This window comes from Myotis daubentonii, chromosome X, assembly GCF_963259705.1.
Source record: "Myotis daubentonii chromosome X, mMyoDau2.1, whole genome shotgun sequence".
In the NCBI taxonomy this organism is placed as follows: Eukaryota; Metazoa; Chordata; class Mammalia; order Chiroptera; family Vespertilionidae; genus Myotis; species Myotis daubentonii.
The window spans coordinates 139,635,060-139,651,877 of record NC_081861.1 but is presented as its reverse complement, the minus strand read 5'-3'; the positions used below and the strand labels follow the sequence as shown (position 1 = coordinate 139,651,877).

General features: G+C 49.8%; 1 protein-coding gene and 1 long non-coding RNA gene across 2 annotated transcripts in view; one reads left to right on the top strand and one right to left on the bottom strand.

Annotated features, from left to right (window-relative positions):
* Nucleotides 1–16,818, bottom strand: part of DHRSX (dehydrogenase/reductase X-linked) — a 31,359-nt gene that overhangs the window by 5,447 nt on the left and 9,094 nt on the right. Inside the window, exons 2-4 of the mRNA XM_059680010.1 lie at nucleotides 13,346–13,453; nucleotides 12,006–12,074; nucleotides 544–645 (exon numbers count right to left, since the gene is read on the bottom strand). Of these exons, the coding sequence (XP_059535993.1) occupies nucleotides 544–645; nucleotides 12,006–12,074; nucleotides 13,346–13,453 (279 nt within the window). The remainder of the gene's footprint in view (nucleotides 1–543; nucleotides 646–12,005; nucleotides 12,075–13,345; nucleotides 13,454–16,818) is intronic.
* Nucleotides 689–16,818, top strand: part of LOC132224887 (uncharacterized) — a 133,035-nt gene continuing 116,905 nt past the window's right edge. The window contains exon 1 of the long non-coding RNA XR_009450755.1: nucleotides 689–994. This is a non-coding gene — a long non-coding RNA (uncharacterized LOC132224887). The remainder of the gene's footprint in view (nucleotides 995–16,818) is intronic.

The following is a 16,818-nucleotide window of genomic DNA, read 5'->3' as shown; positions in this document are numbered from 1 at the left end:
CCCTTCAGTCCGAGGGCTGGTGCTCTATCCACTGAGCCAAACCAGCCAGGGTGTTTATTTTTTTGTATATTATTTTAAGAAAATGTTTAGCCCCGGCCGCTGCTGCTCAGTGGTTGAGCGTCAACTTACAAACCAGAGGTTCAGGGTTCGATTCCAAGTCAGGGACACATACCCGGATTGTGGGCTTGATCCTCGGTAGGGGGAGTGCAGGAGGCAACCGATCCCTCTCTGTCTCTCTGTCTCTCTGTCTCTCTCTCTCTCTCTCATCCTTCCGCTCTGAAATCAATAAAAATACATTGTTAAAAATTCAATATAATAAAAGGCTAATATGCAAATAGTCCCTTCCACTAGGAGTTTGACCGGGAGTTCGACCAGGGGATGGGGCCAGCCAGCCAGCTGCCCACGGCCCCTCCCTGCTGCCAGCGCAGCCCCGTCGGCCCGATTGGGGCCGGCCGGCCGGACCCCTCCCTTGCACGAATTCGTGCACCGGGCCTCTCGTCAATAAAATAAAATAATCGACCTCTGGGAGTGGTCAGAGCTCACCATTGTTGATCAGCACGTGGAGAGGCAATTTCTTCTCCTTGAACGTGAGGACGAATTCCCGGATGGAACGCATGGACGCCAGGTCGCAGTAGGAGAACTCCACTGAAGAGACGAGAAAACCCGGTTATCTACCCAGCATCCCCAGAGGCCAGAGCAGCGGTTCTCAACCTTCCTAAGGCCGCGACCCTTGAATACAGCTCCCCATGCTGTGGGGACCCCCAACCATAACATTATTCTCGTGGCTGCGTCATCACTGTCATGTGGCTGCTGTGATGAATCGTCATGGAAACATCTGATCTGCAGGATGGATTCTCATGGTGACGCATCGAACATCATGAAAGCACAGTGATCGATCACAAAAACAATATGTGATTATAGATGTGTTTTCCGACGGTCTTAGGCGACCCCTGTGAAAGGGGCGTTCGACCCTCCAAGGGGTCGCGACCCACAGGTTGAGAACCGCTGGGCTAGAGTGACAACAATGTCACTCAATTGATTGGGGTTCTTCTATGACGAAGATATTGGGATGTAGGTCCCTTGATTGGCCCCTTATATGACAAAGATGTTGGGGTGTCAGTCCCTCAGTTAGGTCTCTTATATGGCAAAGACGAGATTTCACTCCATTGATTGGGTCTCTAATATGGCAAAGATATTGGGATGTCAATTGATTGGGGTCTTTATATAGAAAGATATTGGGATGTCACTCAGTTGGGCTCCTTATATGGGAAAGATATTGGGATGACACTCAATTGATCTTTCCATATAAGGACCCCAATCAATTGAGTGACACCCCAATATCTTTCCATATAAGGACCCCAATCAATTGAGTGACACCCCAATATCTTTCCATATAAGGACCCCAATCAATGGAGTGACATCCCAATATCTTTGCCATATAAGGACCCCAATCAATGGAGTGACATCCCAATATCTTTCCATATAAGGACCCCAATCAATTGAGTGACATCCCAATATCTTTGCCATATAAGGACCCCAATCAATGGAGTGACATCCCAATATCTTTCCATATAAGGACCCCAATCAATTGAGTGACATCCCAATATCTTTGCCATATAAGGACCCCAATCAATTGAGTGACATCCCAATATCTTTCCATATAAAGACCCCAATCAATTGAGAGACATCCCAATATCTTTCCATATAAAGACCCCAATCAATTGAGTGACGTCCCAATATCTTTCCCTATAAGGACCCCAATCAATTGAGTGACATCCCAATATCTTTCAAAATCTCAAAAGAGATTTTCATCGTCGTCCTGTTGATATTTGGCTCCGTTGACTAATGGGTTTTCAGACTCTGGGTCATGATTTGGGCTCTGTGTGTGGGGGACACATTCCCCAAGGGACTCCAGGTGCCTCTGACTCACTGAAACAAGCAGCTGTGGCTATTCTTCTCCATCCTGCCTCGTCCTGGGATGCCCCCCTCTGCCTCCCTCCTGGCTCAGGGCTGTGTCCCCCGTCCTGTTCTGTCTGGAATGCAATCGCCCTGTCACTCAGAGAGGTTTAATCTGCAGGAGGCGCCTCGCTGAGTCACCCTCTGCCTCTCCCTGTGGGTTTTCTCGACCGGGAGCATGTGATGGTGGTGCATAACACCTGCCCACGATGGCCTACATCTGGGAATCCGTTTACCGGGCAACGGAGATGAATTGGCTTTGAGCAAAGAAACCCAGGTTGTGTCGGAGAGAGAGAGAGAGAGAGAGAGAGAGAGAGAGAGAGAGAGAGAGAGAGAGAGAGAAATCAGGAAATTCATTCTCTTCCCCTTTTGTATGCATTTTGTCTCAAGAGCCTGGTGTCTGTGTGTCTGTGTGTCTGTGTCTGTGTGTGTGTGTGTCTTCTCTTTGTGTAGCTGAATTAATTTAAAAATATATATATTTTTTTATTCATTTCAGAGAGAAGAAGGGAGAGGGAGAGAGAGAGAGAATCAGGGATCGGCTGCCTCCTGCACGCCCCCGACTGGGGATGGAGCCTGCAACCCGGGCCTGTGCCCTTGACCGGGAATCGAACCCGGGACCTCCTGGTTCCTAGGTCGACGCTCAACCTCTGAGCCAGGCCGGCCTGGCCGTACCCTATTCTTCGTCCACCCAACAGGGAACTTCAAACGCACCCCTTCTCGGATCCCCTGGCCCCCAACGCTGATAGGAAAGCGTCAGACAACAATTGGTCTTCCACAGGGAAATATAAGGTGTCCGAAAACTCACGCAAGGTTTGAATTCTGCGTGAGCATTAACAACAACAACAACAAATAAAAGCCTAATTTTACTCGGTTGATTGAGTCACATTCTAATATCTGTTGCCCTTGGATGTCAATCCCTTCAATTCGATAAACATCACCAAGTACCAATGATGGCCCAGGAGCCGGGACAGGGAAGACCAATGAAGACTGCGGCTTTGCGTCTGTGCCAGCAGAGCCGGGGAGGCCAGGGACCCAATGTGCTGTTCCATACATAAACCCTAGACTGTGTCCTTTATGAATCAATAAAAAATTTACAATTTTTCATTATAAACCTGCATTTTCTATCAAAATGACTTCTTGCGTGAATTTTGGGACACCCCTTCTATATATACACTATATCCATATCCCATGTTCAAAGGCTGTTACATTTCAACAAAAGAGTGCATCTGTGCCAGCAAAGCCGGGGAGGCCAGGGACCCGATGTGCTATTTCATATATAAACCCTAGACTGTGTCTTTTATGAATCTATAAAAAATTTACAATTTTTAATTATAAACCTGCGTTTTCTATCAAAATGACTTCTTGCATGAATTTTGGGACACCCCTTCTATATATACACTATATACATATCCCATGTTCAAAGGCTGTTACATTTCAACAAAAGAGTGCGTATGTGCCAGCAAAGCCGGGGAGGCCAGTGACCCGATGTGCTGTTCCATCCATAACCCTAGACTGTGTCCTTTATGAATCAATAAAAAAATTTACAATTTTTATTATAAACCTGTGTTTTCTATCAAAATGACTTCTTGCGTGAATTTGGGGACACCCTTTACAGCCGGCTCTCGGAACTAAGGAAATGGGCCGGTAGCTGCTCTCCCCAAGGACATCACGGGGAGTGAGTCAGAGAACATGACTCAGGAGCTAGAGGCTAAAGATTCACATAAGACTCCCAGGAGGGTGTCTCCAGGGCCAGGAGGGTGTCTCCGGGGCCAGGAGGGTGTCTCCGGGGCCATGAGCTGTCCATGGGGCTCCCACCGGCCGGCCGGTCCGAACAGCCGTCCCACCTGCGGGCTCGGTCCTGGAAGGTTCCGGACACTCACCTGTCACCACAGGGGGGGCCTGTCCCGTCGGCCAGAGATTCTAGACAACAGGGTCCACCTGGTTTGGTGAGAAATCACCTCCAATACGACGTACTGACCGATTTCAGGGGGCCTGGAGGGAGCTCATACAAGTTGGGTCTCTTTGGGGTGAGAGGATGACGTGTAAAAAAAAATTAAATAAAGCCCTAGCCGGTGTGGCTCAGTGGATAGAGCGTCGGATTGTGGACTGAAGGGTCCCGGGTTCGATTCCCAGTCAAGGGCACATGCCCGGGTTGTGGGCTCGGTCCCCAGTGGGGGGCGTGCAAGAGGCAGCCGATCCATGATTCTCTCTCATCATGGATGTTTCTCTCTCTCTCTCTCCCTTCCTCTGAAATCAATAAAAATATATTTTTTTAAATCCTATATAATAACAGGCTCATATGCAAATAGTCTCCTTGGCCAGGAATTCCACTGGGAGTTTGACCAGGCCTTCCCCAACCTGATCGGAGGCGGGGCCAGCTGGCAGCCATAGCAGGCCCGTCCCCCAGATGCCCGCTAGATTGGCCCTAATCGGGGTGAACAGGCTGGATCCCACCTGTGCACGAATGCCTGCACCAGGTCTCTAGTTTAAATATATATTATTGATGTCAGAGGGGAAGGGAGAAGGAGAGAGAGAGAGAAACATCAGTGATGAGAGAGAATCATGGATCGGCCGCCTCCTGCACGCCCCCTACTGGGGATGGAGCCCGCAACCCGGGTCTGTGCCCTTGACCGGGACTCGAACCCCGACCTCCTGGTTCCTAGGTCAGTGCTCAACTGCTGGGTTATGCTGGCCGGGCTATCATGCCTTCTTGGCACTGTCTGGCTCCTACACGGAACAGAGTATCTATGTATATAAAAGCCTAAGCCCATTCGACTGTATGATGAGTAGCTATGACACGCACTGACCACCAGGGGGCAGACACTCCCGACCGGTAGCTATGACGTGCACTGACCACCAGGGGGCAGACGCTCCGACCAGTAGCTATGACGTGCACTGACCACCAGGGGGCAGACACTCTGACCGGTAGCTATGACGCGCACTGACCACCAGGGGGCAGACGCTCCGACCAGTAGCTATGACATGCACTGACCACCAGGGGGCAGACACTCCCGACCGGTAGCTATGACGTGCACTGACCACCAGGGGGCAGACGCTCCGACCGGTAGCTATGACGCGCACTGACCACCAGGGCGCAGACACTCCGACAGGTAGCTATGACGTGCACTGACCACCAGGGGGCAGACGCTCCGACCGGTAGCTATGACGCGCACTGACCACCAGGGGGCAGACCGACTGTTCGCTATGACGCACACTGACCACCAGGGGGCAGACACTCAATGCAGGAGCTGGGGTGACTTGGCAGCTGCAGTTCTCAGGTGACACCCCCAGAACCAGAGAGGAGGGAGCCCGATTCCGGGGTGCGTCACCCGAGAACCACCCTCTCGCCATCCGGGACCCCTCGGGGGATGTCGGGGAGCCGGTTTCGGCCCAATCCCCGCAGGCTCGGCCGAGGGACCCCACCGGTGCACGAATTCATGCACCAGGCCTCTCCTGATTCTGTAATTACCAATGAGACGCTGAATAAGTGCTTTGATGAATTTAATGACAGGCCTTTTAAACGGAAGAGCCAGAAAATGCAAAAAAAAAAAAATCTAATGAAAAAAATACATAATGATGCAGCTATTCACCCGCGGGCAAGGCATTTAGATTTCCTTCCTTTCAGAAATTAATAACGGAGGGAGAGGCCTGTGGATTCAGAGCGTCTCATTCTGCCTTCAATTAGGGCTTAATTTTCTCTCCCCGGGACAAAACGCGGTTCCATGATCCACGCTCTCCTGATGACTCTTTCCTCTAATCTCAGCTCAAATAAAAAATGGATTCATCCGGCTGGTGGGGCTCAACCCATGAGCGCCACCCCGTGAACCAGGAGGTCGCGGGTTCGATTCCCGGTCAAGGGCACATGCCCGGGTTGCCGGCTCGATGCCCAGTTGTGGGGCGTGAGAGACACACACATGGACGGGTTGCCTCCTGCACGCGCCCCGACCAGGGCCCCCGGGCCAGGGAGGAGCCTGTAACCCAGGTACGTGCCCTTGGCCTGGAGTCGAACCCGGGACCCTGCAGTCCGCAGGCCGACACTCTAACCACTGAGCAACACCGGCCAGGGCTGTTTTTCTTTTCTTTTCTTTCTTTCTTTCTTTCTTTCTTTTTTTTTTTTTGTGTGTGTGTGTGTGTGTTTCAAACAGCGGAGAGCATGGCGGCAGCCGGCTGTCAGCCCCAGTCATGTCGTCTAGAGTATATTGGCCGTGAAAGAGAGAAAAAGATGGTTTTTTATTGCCGATGCGGAAAGAAATGAGAACCAGGGGACAGCTAGTCAATGCATTCAGGGTCATTGGCTTCAATGGTAGGAGGGAGTGTGGCCCATTTTCAAAGTCCCGCGTGATGGCTCAGCTATTTCGGGCGAAAAGATATAAGATTCTGGGCAAATTAAATAAATAAATAAAAATAAATAAATTCAAACAGCCTGGCTGGCCTGGCTCAGTGGTTGAGCGTCGACCTGTGAACCAGGAGGTCAGGGTTCGATTCCCCGTCAAGGGCACAGGCCCGGGTTGCGGGCTCGATCCCCAGTAGGGGGCGTGCAGGAGGCAGCCGATCCATGATTCTCTCTCATCATTCATGCTTCTCTCTCTCTCTCTCTCTCTCTCTCTCTCTCTCTCTCTCTCTCTCTCTCCCCCATTCTCGTTTCCTCTCTGAAATCCATAAAAACATTTTTAAAAAATTTTTTAAATATATTTTTATTGATTTCGGGGAGGAAGGGAGAGAGAGAGATAGAAACGTCCATGATGAGAGAGAATCATGGACCGGCTGCCTCCTGCACGCCCCCCCTACTGGGGATCGAGCCAGCAACCCAGGCCTGTGCCCTTGACCGGGAATCGAACCCAGGACCCTTCAGTCCGCAGGCCGACGCTCTATCCACTGAGCCACAGCAGCCAGGGCCAGAAGAACATTTTTAAAAAGAGAGACACAGTTGGAAACTGCGGGCCGATGGCCAAAGAGCAATGCCTTCGCCCTGCATGTGACTGTGAGTCACTGTCTTAAGCCTCAGAAAAATCCCTTAGCCAGGACGAAGGGCAGGTCAGATGAGCCATCTTGGGTCTCTCAGTGCGAGAGACCGAACATCCGTGGAAAAAAATAAAATAAACCTAATTGGACAGATGGGTTCTGATGGAGGGAAGAGAAGATACAGGGCAAAGAGGTCAGGACTCGAACCTGGGACCCTTCAAGTTTGCAGGCCGACGAGGAAGAGCTACCTTAATAGTCTTCCACTAGGGGGCGTGCAGGAGGCAGCCGATCCATGATTCTCTCTCATCATGGATGTTTCTCTCTGTCCTCTGTCTCTCTCTCCCTTTCTTTGTCTGAAATCAATAAAAATAATAGAGGCCCGGTGCATGAAACTCATGCATGTGGTTGGGGCGGGGGTGTCCCTCAGCCCGGCCAGCACCGTCTGAATTCTGGGATCCCTCGGGGGATGTCCAAGTGCGGGCAGTCGGACATCCCTCTCCCAATCTGGGACCACTGGATCCTAACCACTCCCCTGCCTGCCTGATCGCCCCCAACTGCCCTCCCCTGCCGGTCTGATCGCCCCTAACTGCCCTCCCCTGCCGGCCTGATCGCCCCCTAACTGCCCTCCCCTGCCTGCGTGATCGCCCTCAACTGCCCTCCCCTGCCGGTCTGATCGCCCCTAACTGCCCTCCCCTGCCGGTCTGATCGCCCCTAACTGCCCTCCTCTGCCGGTCTGATCGCCCCTAACTGCCCTCCCCTGCCAGCCTGATCGCCCCTAACTGCCCTCCTCTGCCGGTCTGATCGCCCCTAACTGCCCTCCCCTGCCAGCCTGATCGCCCCCAACCGCCTCTGCCCCCGCCACCGTGGCTTTGCTCGGAAGGACGCCCGGAAGATGTCCGGTCTAATTAGCATATTACCCTGTTGTTGGTATAGATTTTTAAAAGAAATTAGCAGCCCATTCCCCAGCGACCTGTCTGCGAGTGTGGATTTTCTGTAACACCAACAACAGATGGGATGAAGACGTCGACGAGAATCCGGCCGTCTTTTCTGAAAACACGCGTTTGCAAAACCGTAAGACAGGGCCATTTCTGTCCCTGAATGTTGGTGCTGAAATAAAATATAAATATAAATGCTTTTTTACGCCCTGGCTGGCATGGCTCAGTGGTTACAGCGTCGGTCGCATATTGGAGGGTTGTGGGTTCGATGACTCTCTCTCTCTCCCTCCCTCCCTTTTACTCTCTCTAAAAATCTATGCAGTCCGCCTGGCGTGGCTCAGTGGTGGAGCGTCCACCTAGGAACCAGGAGGTCCCGGGTTCGATTCCCGGTCAAGGGCACAGGCCCGGGTTGCGGGCTCCATCCCCAGTGGGGGGCGTGCAGGAGGCGGCCGGTCCGTGATTCTCTCTCATCCTGGATGTTTCTCTCTCTCCCTTCCTCTTTGAACTCAAGTAAAAATATATTTTAAAGAGAAAGCAGAAGAAATGAGAGGATTCTAGTCGACGTCTGCATCCAATCTGCCACCATCTGTTGTTTTTGCTGGAGAAAATCCAACCTCCAAGAGACACGTCGCTGGGAAAACAGAACCAGGTTTTCATAGGATTTTTTTTTTTAGATGTTGGTGGATTTGGGGTGACACTGTCCCCCCAACACAGCGAGCAGTCACTTCCCAGCGTCTACACTGTACCAAGGCCTGTGCGTCATGATCACTGAAGTTTTCCTATTTTATTAAAATGAAAACCAGCCCTGGCCGGGGTGGCTCAGTGGATAGAGCGTCGGCCTGAGGACTGAGGGGTCCCGGGTTCAATTCCTGGTCAAGGGCATGTACCTGGGTTGCGGGCACATCCCCAGTGGGGGGCGTGCAGGAGGCAGCTGATCGATGTTTCTCTCTCATCGATGTTTCTCTCTGTCCCTCTCCCTTCCTCTCTGTAAACAAAATCAATAAAATATATTAAAAAAAATAAAAGTAAAAATGAAATGAAAATCAATGGCGTTAATTTGCATTTGGGGCGGATCATTGGCCCGTGTGTGTGTGGGGGGGGGGGAAAGCAACAGTTAATGGCACCCTGGATGGTGTGGCTCAGGGGTTGAGCGTCCACCTAGGACCAGGAGGTCAGGGTTCGATTCCCGGTCAAGGGCACATGCCCGGGTTGCGGGCTCCATCCCCAGTAGGGGGCGTGCAGGAGGCAGCCGGTCCATGATTCTCTCTCATCATGGTTCTTTCTCTCTCTCTCTCTCTCTCTCCCTCCCCCGTTCTCTCTGAAGTTAATAAAAACATATATATATATTTATATTTATATTTTTTAAAAAGTATATTTTATTGATTTTTTACAGAGAGGAAGGGAGAGGGATAGAGAGTCAGAAACATCGATGAGAGAGAAACATCGATCAGCTGCCTCCTGCACGCCTCCCACTGGGGATGTGCCCGCAACCAAGGTACATGCCCTTGACTGGAATCGAACCCGGGACCCTTCAGTCCGCAGGCCGACGCTCTATCCACTGAGCCACACCGGTCAGGGCAACATATATATTTTTTAAAGCCTGTGTAGCTCAGTGGATAGAGCGTCGGCCTGCGGACTGAAGGGTCCCGGGTTCGATTCCCACCCAGGGCACAGGCCCGGGTTGCGGGCTCCATCCCCAGTGGGGGGCGTGCAGGAGGCGGCCGATCCATGATTCTCTCTCATCATGGATGTTTCTATTTCCCTCTCCCTCTCCCTTCTTCTCTGAAATCAATAGAAAAAAAATATGTATTTTTATAAGTTGTGTACACATGGATTTTGGGACAACCTATATATGCCATGCAGACATGACAATGACAATCAACGTAGGATAAGATATTGGGTTGAATCAAGATACCCCAAGGTTCTCTCCCCACATTCTGAAATATTTTTTTTAAATATATTTTTATTGATTTCAGAGAGGAAGGGAGAGCGAGCGAGAGAGAAACATCCATGAGGACAGAGAATCATGGACCGGCCGCCTCCTGCACGCCCCCTACTGGTTGGGGATGGAGCCCGCAACCCGGGCATGTGCCCTTGGCCGGGAATCGAACCCGGGACCTCCTGGTTCCTGGGTGGACGCCCAACCACTGAGCCACACCGGCCGGGCCTGGGTTATCTTTCCCTCCGAGACGCTCCGCCCGCTGCCCCACTTTGCAGAGCGAGGGTTTGTGCTGAGTCACCCTTGGCCCCCGGAAAGCTGAGTCAGAGATTTTGGGAGAAGACGCTGGTGACCTATTTCTGGTCCCAATGCGGCCGCTTCAGACTCTGCCTGGGCTTGGGCACCCCATGGGCAGAAGGAGAGTCGGGGAAGGTCAGACAGGAAAGGAGAGAGAGAGAGAGAGAGAGAGAGAGAGAGAGAGAGAGAGAGAGAGAGAGAAACATCCGTGATGGGAGAGAATCATGGACCGGCCGCCTCCTGCACGCCCCCCACTGGGGGGTCGAGCCCGCAGCCCGGGCCTGTGCCCTTGACCGGGAATCGAACCCGGGACCCTTCTGTCCGCAGGCTGACGCTCTACCCACTGAGCCACACCAGCCGGGCAGCGTTTGAATTCCTTTTTCTTTTTTTGTGTGCGTGGGGTTTTGCTTTGTATTTTACTTTTTTTACTTTCTGATTCTTCGATAAGTTAGCAAGACCGTTGGCTCCAAATGTAAGAGAATAAAGCACCCTGGGAAGAACTAACGAAAAAAATATCAGCCGGTCCCAGATCCCCAGAAAGCAAACGCCGCCAAAGACAAGCCCCTAAATTTGATCCATCGCTTCCTGCAGCCAAACCTGAACCTCAACAGGCACAACGGAAGCCCCCAAGTCATTTAAACAACGCCTTCTAGAACATTCTCCAACCGCCTTCTAGAACATTCTCCAACCGCCTTCTAGAACATTCTCCAACCGCCTTCTAGAACATTCTCCAACCGCCTTCTAGAACATTCTCCAACCGCCTTCTAGAACATTCTCCAACCGCCTTCTAGAACATTCTCCAATCGCCTTCTAGAACATTTCCAACTGCCTCTAGAACATTCTACAACCGCCTTCTAGAACATTCGTCAACCGCTTTCTAGAACATTCTACAATCACCTTCTAGAACATTCTACAACCGCCTTCTATAACATTTGTCAACTGCCTTCTATAACATTCTCCAACCACCTTCTAGAACATTCTCCAACTGCTTTCTAGAACATTCCCCAACCGCCTTCTAGAAAATTCATCAATTGCCTTCTAGAACATTCTCCAACCGCCTTCTAGAACGTTCTTCAACCTATATATGCCATATATAGGTTGTCTCCTCTAAAGTCAATAAAATTGATTTTAATTTATCAATTTTAATCAATTTTATTGCTTAATTTTTTTAAATTGAGGGCCTCTCATCGCGTTGCATTCATTTGCCTCACGCGCAGGCGCACCATCTCTCCCCACTGATACCGGCAGCGAATGTTCTAGCAGCCGATGGCCGCGTCCTTCCTCTGGGACTGACCTGCTGGGTGTGCGAAACGGGAAATACCTCGCTTTCGGAGAACGAGAAAAGCAGGTTTATTCGCGTGACGTTTATTCATTGATGTTGGTATTCAGCGTCTGGTTTATTCATGTTCAAGGAAAATATATTAATTTTCATTAAAATGCTCTATTATTTTATGTTCACGACGACTCTTTATCTCAGGCCTTTGCCTTCAGCAGGTCTCCATTGGAATAAAACTACGTTTCCGTGAAAACGAAAGCTTTCGTTTTTTTACACGTCAACCTGGCTTATCTGGCCCCGTGTTCACCTTTGAGTTGGATGTGCTGGGGCTGGGGCCACTTAAAACTATTTAAACAGCCTCAGGTGAGCCCCAAAAATCCCCTAATCCCTTCCTAGGTAGGTGTGCGAGCGAGTGCGGGTGAATTATTCTTAAAACGATCTTATTTTGTGTGTTTTTAATTCATTTAGAGTTTGTAAAAAAAAAAAATCCCCCAAAGAATAGCGCATGGAGGAGACACAGCGCCCCCTGCAGGCCGCGCCCGCCAGCCTGCCCCTCACGTGGGGCTATGGGAGCCCGAGGGTCACCCGCGTCCAGGCGTCCGGACGGCACTCGGGGATGGACCTTCGCCACCGGCCCTACCTTTCTGGTTCCCGGTCTCCTCTCTGATCCTCCTCGCGACCTCGCGGCCTTTTGCGGCGTCGTTTCCGGCTGACGGAGAAGAGAAGCAACAGTCAGCGACCTCCTTTCATTTTATTATTTTATATTATTTTTATTTATTTTATTATTTATTTCATTTTATATTTTTTAATTTTATTATTTTCTTTTATTATTTTGTTTTATTTTTTATTTTATTTTATTTATTTTATTTTATTTATTTATTTTATTATTTTATGTTATTATTTTATTTATTTATTTTATATTTATTATTTTATTTTAATTTAATTTAATTTTATTTATTATTTTATTTTATTTATTTTATTTTATTTATTTTATTATTTTATTTTATTTTATTATTTTATTTTATTTATTTTATTTTATTTTATTATTTTATTTTATTTTATTATTTTATTTTATTTTTTTAAATTTAATTTTATTTAATTTTATTATTTTATTTTATTTTATTTTATTTTATTTTACTTTTTATTTTATTTTATTTATTTTATTTTATTATTTTATTTTATTTTATTTTATTTTATTTTACTTTTTATTTTATTTATTTTATTTTATTTATTTTATTTTATTTTATTCATTTTATTTTATTTTATTTTATTTTATTTTATTTTATTTTATTATTTTATTTTATTTTATTTTACTAGATGCCTGGTGCACGAAATTCATGCACTGAGGAGGGGTTGTCCCTTAGCCCAGCCTGTGCCCTCTCACAATCCCGGACCCCTCACTCCTTACCGCCCGCCTGCTTGCTGCTCCTCACCACTCAGCTCACTTTTCTTAGTGCTGCCACCACCACCACTGCGCTCGCCGGCCGTGAGCCCAGCTTCTGGCTGAGCGGTGCTCCCCCTGTGGGAGCGCACTGACCACCAGGGGGCTGCTTCTGTATTGAGTAACATCCGGCCGAAACCGGCTCTCCGACATCCCCCGAGGGGTCCCGGATGGCGAGAGGGCGCAGGCCAGGCCGAGGGACCCCCACCAATCGGAGCTGGGGAGGGACCGCGGGAGGGCTCCAGGGTGTGTCCGGCCCGTCTCCCTCAGTCCCGATCGTCCGGACCCCAGCAGCAAGCTCACCTACTTGTTGGAGCATCTGCCCCCTGGTGGTCAGTGCACGTCATAGCGACTGGTCAACCAGTCGACTGTCTGCCCCCTGGTGGTCAGTGCACGTTACAGCGAGCGGTTGAGCGGCCTTAGCATATCATTAGCCTATTACGCTTTGATTGGTTGACCGGCCAACCGGCCGACCGGACACTTAGCCTATTCGACGTTCATTCTACAGGATGTGCATGAGTCGGTGTCAAGGCCCTTACCTATGATCACGTGCATTTCAAGGAGCGCCAGGCGCTTGCAGGTCGCCAAGCCGATTCCCTCCGTGCCTCCCGTCACTATGGCAACGCGGCCGGGTTGCCGGGGGAAGACTGTGAAAGTGGAAGAAAGAAAAAAAATGAAATAAGAGTGAGGTTGAAGGGTTGAGGACACGCCTGGGTCAGGATGCAGCCCCCCGGTGGGTATGGGGTGCCAACGGCGGCCACACTCCGTTATCTGGGGTCCTGGTTGGACTCCCATTCCAAAGCCACGGAATCGCAAACATCAAGAATCTTTGGTGCCCGGCCGGTGTGGCTCAGTGGTGAGCGTCCACCTATGAACCAGGAGGTCCCGGGTTCGATTTCCAGTCAGGGGCACATGCCTGGGTTTGCGGGCTCGATCCCCAACCAGCAGGGGGCGTGAAAGAGGCAGCCGATCCATGATTCTCTCTCATCATTAATACTTCTATCCCTGTCTCCCTTCCTCTCTGAAATCAATAAAAAATATATATATATATTTTTGCAATGATATTATTTGCAATTGGGGAGGCGTGACTATCATACCTTCAATGATCGTGAGTGGTTGGATCTGGCAGAAATATCCCTGATAAAATCAGATCCCGCCCGTACTTATGTCTTTGGGAGAATCTGCTAGAATATGTCGCCCAAAAGATTCGCACAAAAGCCCGGAAAAATAAATATATACTGTGTATTGGCACGGGTGAGACTCCTGGGTACACCTTTGCAGGAAATATATACCTGGGCGTTCCAGAAACATGTCTACACACTTAAAAAATATATATATAATTTGATTTCAGAGAGGAAGGGAGAGATAGAAACGTCCACGATGAGAGAGAATCATGGACCGGCTGCCTCCCGCACGCCCCCTACTGGGAATCGAGCCCGCAACCCGGGCCTGTGCCCTCGACCGGGAATCGAACCCCGACCTCCTGGTTCCTAGGTCGACGCTCAACCACTGAGCCACGCCGTTCGAGCTGAAAAGATATTAAAAAACTAAAATCCATCTTTAAAACTTTAGACAATAAAACCAAAATTATTTAAAAAAATCAATGCACCTTATTCATCATAGAAAGATCTTATCCTCTTACAGGGACTTAATACGGGTGTTATTTCAAAAAAAAAGCCGGCAAACATTGTTCCAGCAATAACGTGGATGAACCTGACGGTAATTGCACCGAGGAAAAATACAAAATAAAAATACAAAGCAAATTCGAAAGGGTTCCTTTGAGTAGGTCTCCGTTTATAGGATATCGTGCGGTGCTTTTTTTGGTATGTTTTTATTTATTTTTTTTCCATTTTATAGGACAATAGAGGCCGGGTGCACGAATTTGTGCACGGGTGGGGTCCCTTTGCCTGGCAGCAAGCTAACCTACTAGTTGGAGCGTCTGCCCCCTGGTGGTCAGTGCACGCCATAGCGACTCGTCAGACGGTCGACTGCCCCTGGTGGTCAGTGCACGTCATAGCGACTGGTCGGCCAATCGACGGTCTGCCCCCTGGTGGTCAGTGCACGTCATAGCGACTGGCCGACCGGTCAGCTGTCTGCCCCCTGGTGGTCAGTGCACGTCATAGAGACTGGTCGACCTGTCGACTGTCTGCCCCCTGGTGGTCAGTGCACGTCATAGCAAGCGTTTGAGCGGCCTTAGCATGTCATTAGCATGTTACGCTTTGATTGGTGGAACGGACGACCGGACACTTAGCATATTAGTCTTTTGCTCTATAGGATTGTTGAAATGACACTGATGTTACACTCAGAGAGATAAGCGGTCAGGGGAGAGAGGGGGATGTGGGGGGAGGGAGTGAGGCAAAAGGAAGTGGGCGGAGCTCCAATTTTGGGGGGGACAGCCTTGTACTGTGTCCAGACCATAACGGGGAAATCTTAAGCCTCCGTGTGAGGACTAGGGTTCAGGGTTAGGGCTGGATTTAGGCTTAAAGTCTACGGTTTAGTGTTAGGGTTTAGGGTTTGGGTGAGGGTTAGGATTTAGGTGAGGGTTTAGGGTTTGATTTAAGGTTAAGGGTTAGGATTAGGGTTTAGGGTTTATGGTTTGGGTTAGGGTAAGGGTTTAGGGTTAGATTTGAGGTTTAGGGTTTGAATTAGGGCTAGAATTTAGGGTTAGGTTTAGGGTTTGGGTGAGGGCTAGGGTTAGGGCTAGGTTTGAGGGTTAGGGTTGGGGTTAGGTTTAGGGTTTAGGGTTTGGGTTAGGGTTAGATTTAAGGTTAAGGGTTTGGGTTAGGGCTAGGGTTTATGGGTAGGTTTAGGGTTTAGGTTTGGGCTAAGGTTAAGGTTTAGCGTTTATGGATTGGGTGAGGGCGAGGGTTTAGGGTTAGGAGTTCGGTTTTCGGTTAGCGTGTAGGATTAGGATTTAGGGTTAGATTTGAGGTTTAGGGTTTGAATTAGGGCTAGGGTTTAGGGTTAGGTTTAGGGTTTGGGTTAGGGCTAGGGTTTAGGGTTAGGTTTAGGGCTAGGGTTTAGGGTTAGGTTTAGGGTTTGGGTTAGGTTTTAGGGTTGGGTTTAGGGCAGTAATGGCGAACCTATGACACGCGTGTCAGAGGCGACACGCGAACTCATTTTTTTTGGTTGATTTTTCTTGGTTCAATGGCATTTAAATATCTACACTAATAAAAGAGAAAAATGGTAATTGGCGTACGACGATACCCTTTTCATTGGCTAATCAGGGCTATATGCAAATTAACTGCCAACTAAGATTGGCAGTTAACTGCCAACAAGATGGGAGTTAATTTGCATATGTAGGCACAATGCAGGGAGGCGAAAGGGAAAGCAGGAAGAAGCCCCCTGCCACTGACAGTGATCGGAAACCCAGGGGGGAGCTAAGAACATGGCCCCCAGCCATGATCGGAGAATCAGGCGCCTTTGCCGCCCTGGCCAGTGATAGCAGGAAGTAGGGGTGGAGCCAGCGATGGGAGCTGGGCACGGTCGAAGCTGGCAGTCCCAGGAGCTAGGGGCCCCTTGCCTGGGCCTAAAGCGGAGCCCACAATCGCGGGGCTGCTGCAGCTGCGGGTCCCGGCTGCCCGAGCCGGACGCCTCAGACAGAGGCATCCTGCAGGGGCAGGGGCGGAGCCCGCGTGATCGCGGCGCCCCCTGCTGCCACTGCAGGTCCCCGCTGCCCGGGCCAGACGCCTAGGCCAGAGGCATCAGGCCTGGGCAAGGGGCCGATCCTGCGATTGGAGGGTGATGGGGGTCAACGCCTGAGGGCTCCCAGTATGTGAGAGGGGGCAGGCTGGGCAGAGGGACACCCCCCCACACACACAGTGCACGAATTTCGTGCACCGGGCCCCTAGTATAAAATAAACATCAGAAATATAAGTCTTTGTTTTACTCTGGTTGCAAAGATCAAAAAATTTCTGTATGTGACACGGCACCAGGGTTAAGTGAGGGTTTTTCAAAATGCTGACACGCCGAGCTCAAAAGGTTCGCCATCACTGGGTTAGGGTTTGGGTTC